The 18,685-nt window shown below is 39.7% G+C and overlaps 1 protein-coding gene across 15 annotated transcripts in view; it reads right to left on the reverse strand.

Annotated features, from left to right (window-relative positions):
- TRIP12 (thyroid hormone receptor interactor 12) overlaps positions 1 to 18,685 on the reverse strand; it is a 151,608-nt gene that overhangs the window by 19,455 nt on the left and 113,468 nt on the right. For 11 of the 15 annotated variants that reach the window (XM_066345266.1, XM_066345276.1, XM_066345270.1 and 8 more), the window contains 12 exons: positions 16,333 to 16,540; positions 14,043 to 14,143; positions 13,650 to 13,821; positions 12,181 to 12,322; positions 10,268 to 10,459; positions 7,263 to 7,414; positions 5,088 to 5,260; positions 4,628 to 4,701; positions 4,347 to 4,546; positions 3,604 to 3,731; positions 1,535 to 1,686; positions 744 to 886 (listed from right to left, as the gene is read on the reverse strand). In XM_066345266.1, coding sequence (XP_066201363.1) covers positions 744 to 886; positions 1,535 to 1,686; positions 3,604 to 3,731; positions 4,347 to 4,546; positions 4,628 to 4,701; positions 5,088 to 5,260; positions 7,263 to 7,414; positions 10,268 to 10,459; positions 12,181 to 12,322; positions 13,650 to 13,821; positions 14,043 to 14,143; positions 16,333 to 16,540 — 1,837 coding nt within the window. The remainder of the gene's footprint in view (positions 1 to 743; positions 887 to 1,534; positions 1,687 to 3,603; positions 3,732 to 4,346; positions 4,547 to 4,627; positions 4,702 to 5,087; positions 5,261 to 7,262; positions 7,415 to 10,267; positions 10,460 to 12,180; positions 12,323 to 13,649; positions 13,822 to 14,042; positions 14,144 to 16,332; positions 16,541 to 18,685) is intronic. The other 4 variants (XM_066345268.1, XM_066345277.1, XM_066345275.1 and 1 more) reach the window with 1 other exon arrangement.

Genomic DNA, 18,685 nt, shown 5'->3' on the forward strand with positions numbered 1-18,685 from the left:
AAGACCTTTAGGAAGTATGACATGACTAGTGAAAGCTGAATTTTAAAATCTGATCACCACTTCATGAGGCTACCAATCACCCCCATTCCACACATATACGAAGTCCTGGCTTTACTGGGTCACGATCTTTCTCTTAGCTTTAGTATTTCTGAGTCCCTCAAAGATGCAAAGGCAGCTGCAGTTTACACAGGTTCTACTGCTTCCTGGTATATGATTTCGGTAGTTTTTGACACAGAGCTGCCAAGAGTACTTCCTGTAATGGCCTAAATGAATGTTCAGTTATCTGATTCTGTCCACTACAAGAGCCATGTGAGCATGCGGCTAGCTAGTGTGACTAAAAACTCAATTTCTAATTTTACTTCATTTTAATTAATCTGAAGGTAAATAACCAATGTGGCTAATGGCTACCATATTGATCAGTGCAGTTCCACAGTCTCTAAGATATAGACCTGGACCCAAGCAGGTTCAGAGAATCACTCAAATCTCCTCCGTCAAATACCCTTGTGCACCTTCCCATTTCATACGGATAGACACATACAATCAAGTAGATCTAGCACTGGTCCTCGCTTGCCTAGGATGTTTGGATGCTAAACCTCCACTATTAAGCAAGCTCCCGTCAAACACAACAATGTACTAAACACATTTAAACAGGTTCACTAAACACTGTTTTTGTAACAAAATATATAAAGACCAACTCAATGATAACAGCTCCCAGGCCACCATTACAGAAGTACTCATCTTACCAGGTTTTTCCTAGTTCAGTGAGCCATGTTGGGATGTTTCCTGTCATGATTACTAAAGGATCTTGAAGCTGCCTATTTGCTTTTGCAGTCAACTTATTGTTATTAAATTCACTAGTTGGAATAATCTCCTTGCACATTGCATTCTGTAAATAAAGAAAAGGTCTACATGTACCAAAACATTAGGATTAAATGCACTATCTCCTCCTTTATCCCCAAATATGCATACAAAGTGCCTAGATTTCACCTGGTTTCCAAAACACAACACACAGCTTCTCAGTGGTGTGCCCCAGCCCAAACAACAACTTGTACAATGCAGAGTCGCAACACCGCCACCCCACACGACATGGGGACTGGCTCAGTCAGTGCTGTGGGAGCTTACATTCCACACAAAACTAACTCCCTCATTCTTCCCTATATTATATAAATATCAAAGGCCACATTTTCAATTGTCACCTGATAATTAACTTAATGCACACCTTAACTTAAATGGACTTTGGGTTAAATGTACCTATAGAATTTAACTGTAATAAAATTATATTTAATTTCATGCTGTACCTTAACTTAATAAATTTATACTTAGAGTCTGCCAAGAGAAAGAATCCAAAAACCAGGCCAAGAAAAGAAGGGGAATAAGTTTCCACTGATGAGTAGTACACTTCACTGGGTCAGGATCCCTGAATTTAGCTGAGTCACTGTTTCTGTCTCTAGTACAACAGAAACTTCATGAATCATTAGACAGACTATAACATGTAACGGATAAACACATCCCGGAAAACTTCAACATTACTCACATCATACAAGTAATACCAGTATCGACTGATGGCATGTAAAACTCTTAAAAGAAGAATCACGTCTAATGATGGGTCTTCAAAAGTTATATTTTCAGGTGGTGCAGGTATGAGGTAAACTTCTAAAGGATTTGATACCGATGGGCACACTCCATCTAGAGGGCAAAAGATCAAAGTTAAGTGTTGATCAAGTTACAAAGGCCAAGTCGTGGAGCCAGTGTCACTTTATGCCTAAAACACTGCCTACAGGTTAACATTTAATGCTTCGTATCTTATTATTTGTTGAGTATTGACAGCTTGAACATTCTTTTATCTTACACATCTTATCCAGGCTTATAAAATTTACACTTTCCTTCTCATACCCAAAAAAATCATAAAGGAGAAAAATGGACTCGTTTGCATTTATTTTTTATTCCAGAAATAATAACAAACAATAAAACAGCCCAAGAGAAGTAAAGACAAAATGTTTCAATTTAACTTCACTGTTAGACAAATTTCCCATACATTTTATACCTAGCTTAAAAACAGCCATGGACAGCACGTGAATATTCTCAAAAGATAAATTTAATAACAGAGATTTGGTTATTTAAACCAAAGCTTAGAACAGGATAAACTTGGATTGTTTGCAAGTAGAAGCTGTGATTCTTTTGTTCTTAGACTTTACCAAGTAGTAGCAAGAAAATAAAAATAAGTGAGGGATTGAAACTGTTGCTGTTTACTTGTACTGAGCAAGGGAATTAAGTATCACAATACTGCCTGACCACGCGGTGGCACACTGGATGGAGCGTTGGCCTGGGATGCTGGGGACCCAGGATCAAAGCCCTCTTAAGGCCACCAGCTTGAGCATAGGCTCAGAGACATGATTCCAAGGTTGCTGGCTTGAAATGCAAAGTCATTGGCTTGAGCAAGGGGTCACTTGGTCTGCTGTGGCCCCACGGTCAAGGCACATATGAGAAATCAATCAATGAATACCTAAGGTGCCGAAACAAAGAATTGATCTCGTCTCTCTCCCTTCCTGTCTGCTCCCCCACCCCGCTTTAAAAAAAAATCATAACACTGTCACTGCACAAAAGGGCAATTTTCAACACAGAAACAAACATTTCAAAACAAAGATCCCTTTGAAAAGAACAAACTTAGCTTTATGGGAAAAAAAAATGCTACCATGCCCTTATTTCTGTGGACCAGAAAGAATTTCATCAATTGACACCAGTCTTTGGAAATCCCTGATAAAAGAAATCCCCATGGAATAAAGCAGATTAATGCTAAGGCATGATCACCATCACATAAAAGAGTAGGAGCCAGACTGGTGGTGGTGCAGTGGATAAAGTGTTGACCCAGAACCCTGAGGTCACCAGTGCGAAACCCCGAGGTCACTGGCTCTGGGCATAGGCTCATCAGTGTGGGTGTCTGGCAGGGGAATTGTCCACATGACCCCAAAGTTCACCAGCTTGAGCTCAAAGGTCGTTGGCATGAATAGCCCAAGGTCACAGGCTTGAGCAAGGGGACACTGGCACAGTCCAGGTCAAGGCACAAAGGAGAAGCTCAATGAACAACTAAAGTGATGAAACTAAGAGTTGATGCTTCTCTCTCTCCCTATCTCTCTCTCCTCTCTCAAAAGAGAGAGAGAGAGGAAAACCAGCAAAATTAGACTAGAAGAAAATGCAGAGGAAGTCATTTGGGAAATGCTATTATACTCTGTTGGTCATTGTATTACCTGGGAAAATTTTTATTCTTTCTGTATTATTATACTACTATAATGAATGACAATAAAAATTAAGGGTCAACCTGCCAATGACCAGTCTCTTCTTTAGTGAACATGTTCTGTTAATAAATCTGTGTTAGAGCCTTCATGCAAACACGAGTTCTTCATGGAAAGAATGTGAGATTTCCCCCCCAATTTTCTCAATATTAAATTCAAGTGTTCAATTAAAAGAAGTCAAATGTTGGAAATAAATTGTTTTCTAAATTATACTCAAAGATTTTACTACTAGATACAAAGCAATCTCTCCTTTAAAACCATGAAGACAAGATGCTGGCGCAGACAGTCGGTTCCCCTTCGAAGACCAACTTACCGTGCCATAACTCATCGTGCTTTTTTGCATTTCTGGGAGAAGTTTTAGTTGGAGCTGTTTGGGCTCTTCCTCTTTTACCACCAACACAGTCTTTATTACTTTCTTCATCCTCTCTCACGGGTTTGTACCTAAAGTGATAAGGGAGTAGGTAAACCAAAAGCAGATTTTAAAACTGCAAATTATTCTACAAGGCCGAAGGGCAAGCCACAGATACCAGCGTTCCTCTCTGAGACTGATCCCCTCTCGCCCTGCTTACAGACTCGAACATTAGCAATGGCACTGCTGCCTAGAAGGGAACAGCACCCCAGGAGGGCTTGCTAGCGACACTCAGGGGTGGTTCTGGGAAAAATAGTCTCTTTAAATGTAGCAGACATTCACAAACAAGGTACAAAGTTGCAGCCAAATGTTTCTGAGGATTCAGATGCCAAAATTCCTAATACCTAAAGAAACGTTATTGGAAGACATTTTTGTCTTATTTCAAGACCGGAAATGAATCTAGAAAAGTGGATATAAACAATAATTCTATCCAAGAATACATGTTTTCTATTTAGTAGACTTAACGAGGAAAAAAATACATGCATGTGCATGCTCAAACACAAGATAATATATTTAAAGTGGCTTTTAATAATGCTATGTAAGATTTAGGGGCCCCTCTCTTTATGCAGCCATTAATATGAATTACAAAACACACGAACAGTGTCAAAATTGGTGAAAAACAAAAAAAAGCCCATTTTGAGATTTACCATATGGTATGAGTCTTTGTCCAAATGCCAGCTCTTCCTAGAGGGTTGCTCTCATCATCTGTGGACTCCCTTTCATCTTCAGCCTGTATACTGAACTGCCGTACTGCCTGATACACGGTCATGTTATACGGTAGCAAGTGTTCTCCAATGTAAAATTGTAGCCTGTGTCTTACATTTCCTGAATTTAAGAACTGAGCAGCCTGAATAAAGCAAAACAAAATCTATTTCAGCTCTAGGCCCTGAACACCATACATGGCAACATGGCAGGAATGGTACCTTACCAGGGACTCGTCTATTTCCTCGTCAGAGCCGTCGTCGTCACTGTCTTCGTCGTCTTCTCTTACTCTTCCATACCCTACGAACCCAGAAGACTGTTAAACTCCGAGCAAATTTTTCAAGGCAAAGAAAAGCCTGTATATACCATTTAAACTAACATAGTCTTAGAAAAACACTTTGATCTACAAAGCAGAAAATTCTAAGGAAAGTGTCAAATACAAAATGTCACTTCTACTATATTCCAACAAGAAAAATTAACTCATTATCTAAGTAAGCCATCAAGCCCTATTGCAATCAACTTAATTCTACATACTACACATAAAATAAACGATGGGAACACAACTTTCTGATGTTAGGTTTTAACAGAAACAGCAACAAACAGGAAACTAATTTATCTAATCCTTAATGCAATTCCATCCCAAACTGTGCACACAAACGCCCAACATACATCGTGAAGAAGAGTACCTCTAACTACAAGGTATCTCTCGATAGCCTGCACAAGAGCCAGGGGGTCGATCTTGACGGGCCCGCCCTTCCACTGCTTCACATTTGCACAGTCTGGATGTCTCTGCAACTGGCATTTTAACTGGTGTGTGTTGAAAAATTTTAAAGCCTGTGATCCTCTGTTAAGAGAAAAGCTCAAGATAATTTGTGAAAAAAAGTTATTCTATTATTTTCAAAATTGACATACATTAATTCAAGTAAAAGCATAACACAGACTCTACATTTTCTTAAGACACAAAAAAAGCAAGCACTTACCAGCAATTCAAGTAATTTAGTACAAGTTATTATAAAATAACAAAATTATTTCCACTATAAAATCACTTTAAAAACTAATCTTTAAAATTTACTTTGCTATAGTCAAGAAATGTTTTTATTATTGTTAGCACACAAATTTCTATTAGTTTCAGGTGTACAAACTTTGCTATATTCATTTGAATAAAGCAGTTTAATAGCCATACCAGTCTAGACCTGGTAAAAAATATTAAACTGCTCATTTCAAAAAAGGGCTGGCGAGAGAGAGAAAGAAAGAAAGACAAGCTTAAAACAGTTATCAGCCCCTGGCCGGTTGGCTCAGTGGTAGAGCATTGGCCTGGCGTGCAGAAGTCCCGGGTTCGATTCCCGGCCAGGGCACACAGGAGAAGCACCCATTTGCTTCTCCACCCCTCCCCCCTCCTTCCTCTCTGTCTCTCTCTTCCCCTCCCGCAGCCAAGGCTCCATTGGAACAAAGATGGCCCGGGCGCTGAGGATGGCTCTGTGGCCTCTGTCTCAGGCGCTAGAATGGCTCTGGTTGCAACAGAGCAACGCCCTGGATGAGCAGAGCATCACCCCCTGGTGGGCGTGCCGGGTGGATCCTGGTCGGGTGCATGCGGGAGTCTGTCTGACTGCCTCCCTGTTTCCAGCTTCAGAAAAATACAAAAAAGAACAAACAAACAAAAAAACAAAAAAAACCCCAGTTATCAAGGCCTGGCCAGTTTGCTCAGTGAATAGAGCGCTAGCCTGAAGTGCAGGAGTCCCAGGTTTGATACCCTGCCGAGGCACACATGAGAAGCAACCATCTGCTTCTCTCCCCCTTCCTCTCCCCCTCCCCCTCTCATAGCCAGTGGCTCATTTAGTTTGAGCATGGGCTCAGGCACTGAGGATAGCTTAGTTGACTCGAGAATCATCCCCAACAGAGGCTACTGGTGGATTCCAGTTGGGAGTCTATCTCCCCACCTCTCACTTAAAAAATTAAAAGAGGTTATCTATAACGTTCCATAGGGGTATAGGAAAAAATATTCCATTAAACTTATTATATACGTAAATATACTTGTTTAGATAAATTTGAATAAAAATGGAAAGCTTCATGGTTTTCTCAATGTAGTTGAAAATGTCCCCTTATTTTATAAACTACTCCAATATGGTATACGATCATAATTGAATACCATGCTCTACATTATTAAAAGTAGGAAAAAACCTAGTCCATCCTGATCACTTTATCTAATCAAAGATGCATATTATTTTAATTCAATTAAAACTCTGAATGTTTTAAAAATACATCAGGCTCTGTATTTTTAAAATTAAACTAATTAAAGAAAACTTCCAAGATTCTAGTCATAATATTCCAGGAAGCTCATAACTTTATATAAAACACAACAATCAATCTTATAATAAATTTTTCTACACCATCTTACTAAGTCCTAGAAAACTACTACATTATTGAAAAAGTAAGAGTCTTATCAAAACAGCAAAAGTTCAAAATAAACACTTATTTGTTAAAACCCTCATGATACAAAGTTATAAGCACCTACATTACATATGAAATCACATTACTGTACAAAATATGAATTTATAATTTTCCATATCCACAAAATCCTTGAAGAAAAGCTTTATATATTAAAGTATGCCAATTCAACAAAAACAGATTACAAGTTGCCAAGAGACACTGGGTTATATATTTTTAAAACATCATGTTTAAGAAATGGTATGATTTTAAAGATAAACAGTATTTAATTTATCTAGACTATTGAATTTCTTCAGTCAATATAGCTAAATGTTCTTCAGACAAATGAATGTTACCAGACCTCTTGCCACTTGAACTCAACAAGATTAATCAAGCACAGTCCAAGGGCAAGGGCATACTCAGGCAATGAGCCTTACCTGCCTCCTGTCCCGTTTCCACTGGGGAAGTCATGCACTTTGACTGGAAACTGCTCCATCTGGCTGAGGCAGTTGTTCATCTTGTGAACTAACGCCAACAAAGGTGCATTACTCACTGGCTCTACTCTTCCAACGGGCTCTTCTCCAGGAAGCTGAAGTTATAAATAAACCAACAGGTTACACAAGGCCTCTTCAAAATGGAACACTCCTCAACAAGAAACTTTAATAGGCAGTTTCAAAAGTAAACCATTCATCTATTCTGTTTGGTCTTTTCTGATTAATTTGTTAGAATAATGTTTCCAAATAAATTAGTTCAATAAAGACACTCTTTTTTGTATAGGTCAACAGTCCCTTATTCATAACTAAAGTCCAAACGGCTTGAAAATACAGCTCATTTGGTAGCAAAACGTGACTCAGACACGTATGAGGCTATCTTCTGTCTTTATTTACATTTATTGAGTAGAAAGATTCATTTTTGATGCAAAAATATTAAATGTGTATGAAGTAATATTTAGCAGCTACTGGGGATACCAGGTAACAAATTAAATATTGCTTTTTAGAACTCTTGCAATCCATGAAGTCCCAAGGAGTTTTTTTGTTTTGTTTTTGACGGAAACAAAGAGTCAGAGAGGGACAGATAGGGACAGACAGACAGGAAGGGAGAGAGATGAGAAGCGTCAATTCTTCGTTGCGGCACCTTAGTTGTCTGTTGATTGCTTTCTCATATGTGCCTTGACGGGGGTGGGGGAGATGACTACAACAGAGCAAGTGACCCCTTGCTCAAGCTGGTGAGCCTGTGCCCAAGCCGGATGAGCCTATGCTCAAGCCAATGACATCAGGATTTTGTGTCTGGGTTCTCTGTGTCCCAGTTGGACGCTCCATCCACTGCACTGCTGCCTGGTCTAGCCCAAGGAATTTAAAGCAAGAGATGACACCTGTATATAATATTAAGTATAGGAGAAAACTACACTCAATATTGCTACTTATCTAATGACTGTCTAATAAATAACTGCTTCAGGGAGCCCAACATATTAAAATAATATAAGCATTGCTCAGTAAATGCCCACAAACACTGGGAAGACGGGTGAAGTATTTTACTAACACACAGGAGCATTATCCTTGGCCCTATTACACAGAGAGAAATCTCCCTAGAGACGCCTTGTATGCTGTTGTAAACAAGTAGTGTAAAACCAAGTGTCCAATAAGTTAGTCTATTGCTCTCAGCCAGTGAGGGCAAAGAAAGGGGAGCTACTCTAAAATCTGGCTTTGTAATCTACATTGTAAATGTGACTAAGCACTTTGGAATGAAACTGTGAGTGCAGACGGTCCCCAAGTTTAAGATGGCATGACTTAGGATTTTTCAACTTTACAATGTTGCACAAATGACATGCATTCAGTAGAAACCGCACTTTGAACTGTGATCTTTTCCCAGGGTGGTGACAGTCGGTACAATACTCTCCCACGACGCTGGGAAGTAGAGTGAGCCATGGCTCCCAGTCCGGTGCAGGATCAAGAGCGTCCACACCGGACCTCCTACAGTGCACTGTGATGCCGGCGTTTCTGGGATACTGTCCTGAGCATGTCTAAGGTAGGCTGGCTAAACTATGATGTTCGGTAGGTGAAGCTGTGATGTATTAAACACATTTTTTGTGTGTGTGTGACAGAGACAGAAAGAGGGACAGACAGGAAGCAAGATAGATGAGAAACAATAATTCTTCGTTGCAGCTCCTTAGGTGTTCACTGATTGCTTTCTCATATGTGCCTTGACTGGGAACTACCGCAGACCAAGTAACCCCTTGCTCAAGCCAGCGACTTTGGGCTCAAACTGGTGAGCCTTGCTCAAATCAGATGAGCCCGCGTTCAAGCTGGTAACCTCAGGGTTTCGAACCTGGGTCCTCTGCGCCCCAGTCCGACGCTCTATCCACTGTGCAACCACCTGGTCCGGCTTAAACACATTTTTGACTTAAGATATTTTCAACTTATAGTAGCTACTGGATTAACCTCATCCTAAATCAAGAAGCATCTGCTATGGGCCTGACCTATGGTGGCGCAATGGATAAAGCGGCAACCTGGAACACAGGTCGCAGGTTTGAAAACCTGGGCTTGCCCAGTCAAGACACATATAGGAAGTTGATGCTTCCTGCTCCTCACCCCTTCTCTCTCTCCTCTCTAAAATGAATAAATTAAAAAGGAAGCATCTGCTATGTTTTACATACAAAACGGAAATGTGTATATTTACTCTACCTTATGGCTACAGCCACACTATGTCTACTGTCTATCTCAAACTCCAATACGTTTGGAAACAACAATAAAACATATTCACCAAGGAGAGACTACTGTTAATCAGTTGTCTTGCAGGAGAAAAAAAAAAAGACTCGAGATACAGTGACCACAGAAGCTTTGGCATAGCTTCATTAAATTGCCATTTTTGTTTTACTGTTTACTTGATATATAAAAAACCAAGGAATTCAACTGTGTATAAGCAACTTAGAAACTTGACTAAAACCTACTGGAAGTTACTAGGGAGATAAAAAGGTACACATTAGTGAACATGATTCTTTTTTTTTTTTTTTCCTGAAGCTGGAAACGGGGAGAGACAGTCAGACAGACTCCCGCATGCGCCCGACCGGGATCCACCCGGCACGCCCACCAGGGGCGACGCTCTGCCCACCAGGGGACGATGCTCTGCCCCTCCGGGGCGTCGCTCTGCCGCGACCAGAGCCACTCTAGCACCTGGGGCAGCGGACAAGGAGCCATCCCCAGCGCCCGGGCCATCTTTGCTCCAATGGAACCCTGGCTGCGGGAGGGGAAGAGAGAGACAGAGAGGAAGGAGGGGGGGTGAGGGGGGGTGGAGAAGCAAATGGGCGCTTCTCCTATGCGCCCTGGCCAGGAATCAAACCCGGGTCCCCCGCACGCCAGGCCGACGCTCTACCACTGAGCCAACCGGCCAGGGCAGTGAACATGATTCTTATAATAAGATACACACGCATTATTAGATAACTTACTGGAGAAGAAAAGAATACATGAAGAAATCTCTTTAATCTGATCTCTCTGGTCACAGCATCCTTCTCACTTTTAGATGTCAAATACAGCAACAGCTGCTTCACAAATCCACTATGTTGAATTTCAAATGATGAAACATCTGACTCTGAGACTATGCTACGGATTTCTACAAGGCACTCAGCTCCGCCATCCACCTGAAGAGTTGGGAACAGTATTTCTCCATTAATTTCAACAGCCTTTGCTGAACGCACAATTTACATTCCCCGAATGAAACTGAATGCATTCTCAATAACTTTTAAAAATAGGGTGAAGCATGGTGCATTCTTGGTAGATCCTTGGAAAATAAGATGTTACATACACATTCACAAAATGTTAAATCTTTATTATATGCGGCTTAAGTGTCTGTTTGTCGCCGATAGCTTATTGGTTGCTTGCGTAACTGTACTAGCCAATGGGGTGAAGTTGCCACTGCATTCAAATAGTCCTGCCTTCTGGCATGCCACCTCACAAATTGAGGTTAAAGATTGGAGCAATTATTATGCTGTTAAGAAATCTTAACACCAGAAGGGGTCTTTGCAATGGTACAAGACTAGAGGTTCTCCAATTGAAAAATAATGTCATAATAGCTAAGTCTTTGACTGGCTCCTCTAAAGGTGAAATACATGTCATTCCAAGAATTGATTTGGCTCCATCTCAAACAGGGTTGCTGTTTCAATTGAGACGTAGACAATTTCCTGTAAAACTTGCCTTTGCTATGACCATCAATAAGTCTCAGGGCCAAACGCTTAAGCGTGTTGGCATTTTTTTACCTGAGCCTGCATTTGCACACGGTCAACTTTATGTTGCCTGTTCAAGAGTTCGTGAAAGAACGGATGTAAAATTAAAAATAATTGATGGTCCTCTGCAAGGCGAGCTTAAAAATGATGGAAAGACCTACACAAGAAATGTTGTGTACAAAGAGATCTTTGACATGTGAATTAACATTTTATTATTTAAATTACCTTTATTTATTGAGCTAGCAGTGGCTCTTAAGAAATGTACCGCCAGTGGTTTCCTTCATTGCACTCTACTTTAAGCAATTAAGCAAGTAGAAGGGGGAAACCCCGTGGGGCAGTAAGCAAAGGGGCGTCCTCGCCGCCTGCCCTGCGTAATTCAGTTTGAATTAGCAGACACCTTTGCACAAATCATTTTAGTTACAATTTATAATATCTAGAACAGCGGTCATTTCGTATGACCGCCGGGCTTTCTAGTATTTCATAACAAAAAACGAGTGTTCATACTAACATAAAGAAAAATCATCACAATTCAATTAATGTGGTTCATTTTTTTAAAAAAGAGGATGAGAATTCAAATTAAGGAATAAAGAGCTATAATATCAGAATGCAAAGATAAAAAAAAACAAGGTATGGTTTTAAATTAATACATTTAAAATCTGACTGAAATGGACCATTTCTTGGAAAGCATGTACTATTCAAACTGCTAAAAGTACTTCAAAATGTAAAAAGATAAAGAATCAGATGAACTATAAAAGGCTTAATTAATAAACCCCTATGCTTTCCAACTACTGTTAGAACTCAAGTGGAGAGAAGTTAAGGAGGGTTCTATAACTCCAATGCCTGGAGCGAGAGAGGACTTAAGAGACATTTCTGAAGTCTCTTCATTTGTCAAGAAGTATGGGACAGTAAAGAAAAGAAGTTAAAGATGAGAGTGCTAGTACATTTAATGATAAAATGAAGCATTTAAGTCAATGGACAAGATCAAGAAATATCAGTGCTAAAAGTACACATTTGGCTAAGAATTATATCTATAAGAGTTAAATCCACAGAAAGCTACAGTCATCAAGAAAAACAAACAGCAAGACAGAGAGTGCAGAAGATAGCAAGAAAGAAGCAGCAAGGTGCACCAGGTACCATACCTGGAGGCTGAGCTGTTCAGTTGCAGCACAAAGTCTCTGAAGGACATTCAGTGCAGGGTTGCTTCCATCCATGTTCTCAGAACTGAAATAACGCTCAACAAATTTATGTGCCTGTTCCTTAATCCAACCTTTAATTTTTTCCCTACAAAAATGAAAAAGGAGATATTAAAGTCTCAATGCATAAAGAGAGGATTTCAATTATAACTTCTGATAAAATGTAAGCAACTAGTACATATAAAACCATTTTCGGCCTATGCTTCTAGACCAGGGGTCCCCAAACTTTTTACACAGGGGGCCAGTTCATTGTCCCTCAGACTGTTGCAGGGCCGCCACATACAGTGCTCCTCTCACCGACCACCAATGAAAGAGGTGCCCCTTCCAGAAGTGCGGTGGGGGCGGATAAATGACCTCAGGGGGCTGCATGCGGCCTGCGAGCCGTAGTTTGGGGATGCCTGTTCTAAACTAATAAATTCAGGCTCCACATTAACCAAATTAAATTACGTTGTGAAAATGGGCTAAGATGTACCTAGAGAAATGCACATGTGCTTAATTTAAAATGCATCTCAAGTCGCTGCATGAAGAGTAAACAGAAGTTCTCATTTTGGGGAATCTACAAGGTAGTGGTTTCTTAGGTATTCAGCAGAAAGCAATTTCTACACGACTGTTTTCTAAAGTACAGACACACCTGCATTGCCCTTGTGTTCCCTGGAGAGCTAAGTAAAGGGCTACAGACCAGAAAGAACTATCTGTTAGGTACATGATTACAACAACAGAGACCTGGCTGTTTAAATTACAAATTCTGATGACTTCAAAAATAATTTGTTCTATTATTTTTACTAACTGAAATTCAGAAAAACTACCACCAAACAATCAAACCAATAAACTAAACAAAAGGAGCCTGTTTTCCAATGACATTTGATATTCTTCAATTTCTCATCTGCAGAGGAAATAATCCTTGTTGGTATGTTACACCCAGAGCCAAAAAGCAAAACAATTCTCAAGGATTTTAAAGAGAAATTTTAAAAGCCATAAATTTATATAAAACAGGTTAGCTGGTAGTTTTTGAATTTCCTAAAAAAAGCCTCTACTTTAAGTTTAAGATTCTTAAGTTCCACTGTAACGAAAAGAAGGGTGTCATACAAGTGTGTGCATTCATGAGTGCGCACACACAAATATCAGTTTTCCCATGTCTAGAACAAAACTGAAGAACAGGTTCCAGGGGGACATAATTTGTTTGGTTTTGAACATGTATGACTCACAGCAGCTGGATGTCAAAAGGAGTTTTAAAATATAAGACTGTAATTCAAGACAAAGCCAGACACAGGCTTTAAAAATTGAGAAATCTGCTGCACCCTTGACCTAAGTCACTTCTGAGAATAAATTAAAAGTCGGTGTCCAAGTTTCATCTGTACATAATAAGGGTGCTGTTTTTCCAATCTGAGAATAGAATATAGATCTTCCCACTTCACCTATTATTGGATATGGTGTCCTTTGAGGCGGCCCTGGCAAGACCGCTAACTCCTGCAGTTCGTGCCGGTTCAATGTTGCTGTTGGACTGTGCACTTAACCTTCCCCACGTTTTTGGATTCAAACTTGCCAGGAAAGAAGATTTAGGTGACTGAGTAGTGGTGGGGCTTTTAGCTATGAGAAGAGGAGAGAGTGGTAGTTTTAGAATAACTGATAAAAACCAAATGAATTTTAAGATTCCCATTATTAACAGATTAATTAGCTGGAAGAACTAAAAACACTGGGTACTCAGTGTTCTTCAGGAGTCTGCAACACTCAGCAGTTCTAATGAAGCATGCATCTTTAACTGCTACCATCTCCCCTCTCTCTCCCCCTAGTTTCATCAAAGGAATTACCTTGATTGTCTACTTTGTCGTCATCTCTTGGAGGTGAATACTTTGGCCTTCTTGGCCCTCGTTTTGGTAGTCGTTTTCTTTTTAGAACATCACTTAATCGACTATCACATGGGAAAATATGGAATAAGTTTAGCAATAACCACGATTTATTATCACCACTCATTGAAAAGCAGCTAAAATGGCAGAAACAGGGAGTTATACAATTTGCATTTCTGATTATTTAATGCCAACTCTGAACCTGTCATATTCTAGAAGTATACAGACATAGAAAATGATTAGTTCAGAAACTAGCTAGCTGTTTGAGTATATAAACTACAAAAAATAAAACCATACAGAATATCTGATTGATCCTTTGTTAAAAAACAGCGTGTATAGCAAAATACTTAAAAACAAGTATACAATGTGGAGAACCAGTATTAAACAGGACTGGGCAATCACAAACTAGAAAAAGAATGTTAAATCAGAGAACCAGATATCTTTCTTACTAAATAACAAGTACATAGCACTGTTAATATTATCAAAATACTTTCCAATATTACCCAAAGTAATTTCATGGTATGCCATGACAATAACATTCTAAATGAATGCACTTACAAATACTTCAGTAATTTAAAAAACAAAAACAAAATTATTTATAAAAAAGTCTAGCAAGTGGATAACCTGCTTTGAATACTAAATGAAACATATGTAGCATTTGTGTGATTTCACTATTCTTAACACTGGAAATAGTTTAAAATATCGATATTCTTACAAGGCTAGGTAAGTTAGAAAAGATAAAAAATTATCCTAGTTCAGTTAGTTTATGACCCAAATAAAACTGAAAAAATTGAAAAATTCTTCAACACCTGCCATGTCCATCGAAAACATTAAAGGGCAAATAAACTTTTCAAAGAATAAACTTAACGTGATTGAGCAATCCCCTCTTTACAAATTTATATGAACTTTACATTTGAAACTACAATAGAAGGGAATGAGATCACTTAAGAAAAATATTCTTTCCACTAACTTTAGAATCATCAACTATTAGAATCTATAATAACCAAGTCTAATTCCTTAATTTCCATGGCTCAGAAATACTGAATTTTTCTGAAACGCATCAGATCTCACAAGTACCTAGGACACCTCTGGCACTACGCTTGTGCAGTAAGGTAAAACCCTGCATAATTAGGGTTTACTGCAACAGCTGGGGGAGGGAGTGGGCTGGGAAGGGGAAAGGCAGGCAGAGCTGCGAGGGTGCATGGAAGATAATTCACCTTGACAACAGGGAAGGTGGGGGTCCCCAGTATTCCCCAGGCCTAATCTCCTTTAACTGGGCCCATAACATGGGTACCACCTAAACTCAGCAGCTTCCTAAGTAACACCAACTGTGCCTGAGGTCCCAGTCTGTGGCCATGTCCCAGAATTGTTAAAATTCCTATTTAAGCTCAAGCAGACAACTGCCAGCAGGTGGCACCAAAAGCAGCTGGGACAGAACAGGCTCACTTCAGAGGACAATGTTACCGTGCAGTTTACAAGACTGATTTTTAGACCTCCACCTGTTATATATTTTAACAAGATCTACTTTTCAGCTTAAAAGGAGTATTACATCCCGAATACATTCTGAATTTCAGAACTGAGTTTGGTTCATCGTGCACTATTCACACAGCAGTAGCAAGTCATCAAAGAACAAAAGCAAGTTAGACTGTGATTCATTTCAACACAACAAATAAAAACCCATACTAGGATCTGGTAATGTTCTCAGTAGCAAAGTACAAAAAAGGAATTAAAAACAGAGATGAAAGCAGAGAATTTTCTTTAATTACGAACTCTAATTATCCTTTATTAAGAGCAAAGTTCCCAATTGCCAATTAATAGAAAAATTAGGTTTCTTATCTTTTTATTCTAAAAATTCTCATTTTAAATTTTCAGCACATCAGTATCCAGATGTCTCAAAGTTGGAATGCATACTGTACTAAGTCAGGATTAAGGAATCAAAAATGAGGGCTCAATCCTGTATGTGAAGAGTAAGTAAGTATGTGACACTATGCAAGTCATTTACCTTCTCTGAGCCTTAGTTCCCTCATATATCGATGGAAATATGGACCACGTATCTTGTGGTTCCAAAACATGGCTCAATATGACAAGTTTCCAACAAATGTTCACTTTTCTTCCCATTCCCATTACACATAGAACAAAATACAGATAAAGAAATAGAAAATGTGCACTCTTAATATTTTATTTCCTGTGTCTCAGTCACCAGGGCAGAGTTCAAAGCAAAGAGCACAGAAGTCACCGCACAACTCCCACTTACCCCTGAGGGCTCAGATCTAAAGAATCATCTCTGCTGTGTTGCAAGCTGGGGGATCCCAGGTCGGCGGCAGCGTTAGTGGCAGCAGTGGCTGTACCACTGCTGACTGACGTCGTAGACCCCAAGGATCCTGACCCATTTGTACATGCCTTTGGTGGACTTGTCAACAAAGACTCCGATTCTGCTAAATGTTTTACTTGATGCATTACACCTATATAGTAACAGGGAATAAAACGAGTTAGTTTTAACCAGGACCGCCTCTGCACTATTACTAAATCTTTTAATGCTAGAAATGATTTATACGGGATGAATAAAAAATACCTAGTAAATGAGGAGAGATGTATTATGTGCCAGGACTTTCAACCTGACTCCATTTAGAAAAATAGTAGGCAAATTCAAAATTAAAGAAAGATATTTACACTGAATGTCTTCTAATATTAAAAAATGACCATAGGAAATTGAACAGGGTCACAATTCAAGTCCTACTGGAAATTTATATGCCTATTATAAAAACAACAATCAGTTACAGAAACACAGCGTGCCTGTGGGGCTTGATCAGCAGGAAGTAAGAGCTACAATCATTAGTTAAATTCAAATGTTACACTGAGACAAGATCTCAAGAACACTGCGACCAAGAAAGAGAACATCAGCTATGGAAGGTGGGGATTTTCACAGCCTGGAAAGTGTACAGGAGAACTAACCAGTAACTTCTAAGGCGGAGCAGGAGCAGGGAGGATATACACGGGGATGGTCCAAGAACTACCAAGCAGTATGCAGTGATGTGTGTCTATTGCATGTGAGTACATGTTCACAAATTCACATATTTCTGGGGAAAAGTCCAGATCTTTCCATCAGATTCTTTAAAAAGATGTTGAAATGAATACAAACTTCAGGCATTTCTTCCACAAATATTTGCAGCAATCATATGCTAGACTGTGTACTGGGAACTAAGGATACAGCCATGGACATAAAAAATGAACTCAGAGCACTTGCTGACTTGTGGAAGAGGCACAATTTGCAAGATACTACAAATAGCAAGTGACTTGCTTGTGAAAGGAAACATACAGTGCTGCTGAAGCACAGAGTAAGAGGTCTGACACAAGTCAAGTAAAATCTTCAGGAATAAGCGACATATAAGTGAAATCTCAAAGAATAGTGGACGTTGCCAGATGCAAAGCACTAGTACCAATCAAGATTACTCCCATAAACTTTATAAGGTATAAGCTATTGAAACTAGAAAATTCAATCTGAAGGCATAATTAATTGATCCTACTAAAGTAAAGCAAAAATCACTCTGGAAACATAAAATGATTCCGATACACTTGAAAATTAGAAAGGTGAAACAACTGAAAGCAAGCAACAAAACCAGAATACCAAAAACACAATCCATAATGCAAAATACAGGATAATCTAAGGCTAAAAACAAAACACATGCCAAATGTGTATGTGAGCACAGAAAACATCTATTCACACATACATCTGATTTGTTAACCATGGTTACTATCGCTGGGAAGTGGACAGTCTGCCTTCTAATTCATGTGAAATGTGTGGTGTTGGACTTTTTTGAAAATCCATTGTTGTTTGAACAGAACTGATAATAAATGGTGAAAACTCTTCCCTTATGATTCAATACTATTACACTATCATGTCTACTGCATTCTCAAGCTGTGAAGATGTGAAGAAATACAAATCTTGTGCTGATAAGAAAAGGTGGTCAAAGAATGGAAAACAGATTATATGCAGAAAGAACTAGGATCATTGTTAAGATGGAAGACAAAGCTAATGATTCCACTTAGTAAAGCAGCAGGCAAAGAGTAAGGAAAGTTATGACGTCTCCTGATTTCAACAAATTCCTCCAACTAGATGACTGGACTATTTGCATTCTGAAGATTCCAAGCCTTAAAAGAGTCCATTATCTCCACAATGAAGTAAAATATAATCCCTTTACAATGGTCCTGATCTATAATAGGACTCATTGGGAAAGAAAGTGACCTCAAGGAATCTTTTTGGATAGCTGTATATTACCAATATAAGAAGAAAGTCAGGCCCTGGCCGGTTGGCTCAGTGGTGGAGTGTTGGCCTGGCGTGCAGGAGTCCCTGGTTCGATTCCCAGCCAGGGCACACAGGATAAGCACCCATCTGCTTCTCCACCCCTCCCCCTCTCCTTCCGCTCTGTCTCTCTCTTCCCCTCCCGCTGCCAAGGCTCCGTTCGAGCAAAGGTGGCCCGGGCACTGAGGATGGCTCTATGGCCTCTGCCTCAGGCGCTAGAATGGCTCTGGTTGCAACAGAGCAATGGCCCAGATGGGCAGAGCGTCGCCCCTTGGTGGGCATGCCGGGTGGATCCCGGTCAGGCACA

This window comes from Saccopteryx leptura, chromosome 7 (assembly GCF_036850995.1).
Source record: "Saccopteryx leptura isolate mSacLep1 chromosome 7, mSacLep1_pri_phased_curated, whole genome shotgun sequence".
In the NCBI taxonomy this organism is placed as follows: domain Eukaryota; kingdom Metazoa; phylum Chordata; class Mammalia; order Chiroptera; family Emballonuridae; genus Saccopteryx; species Saccopteryx leptura.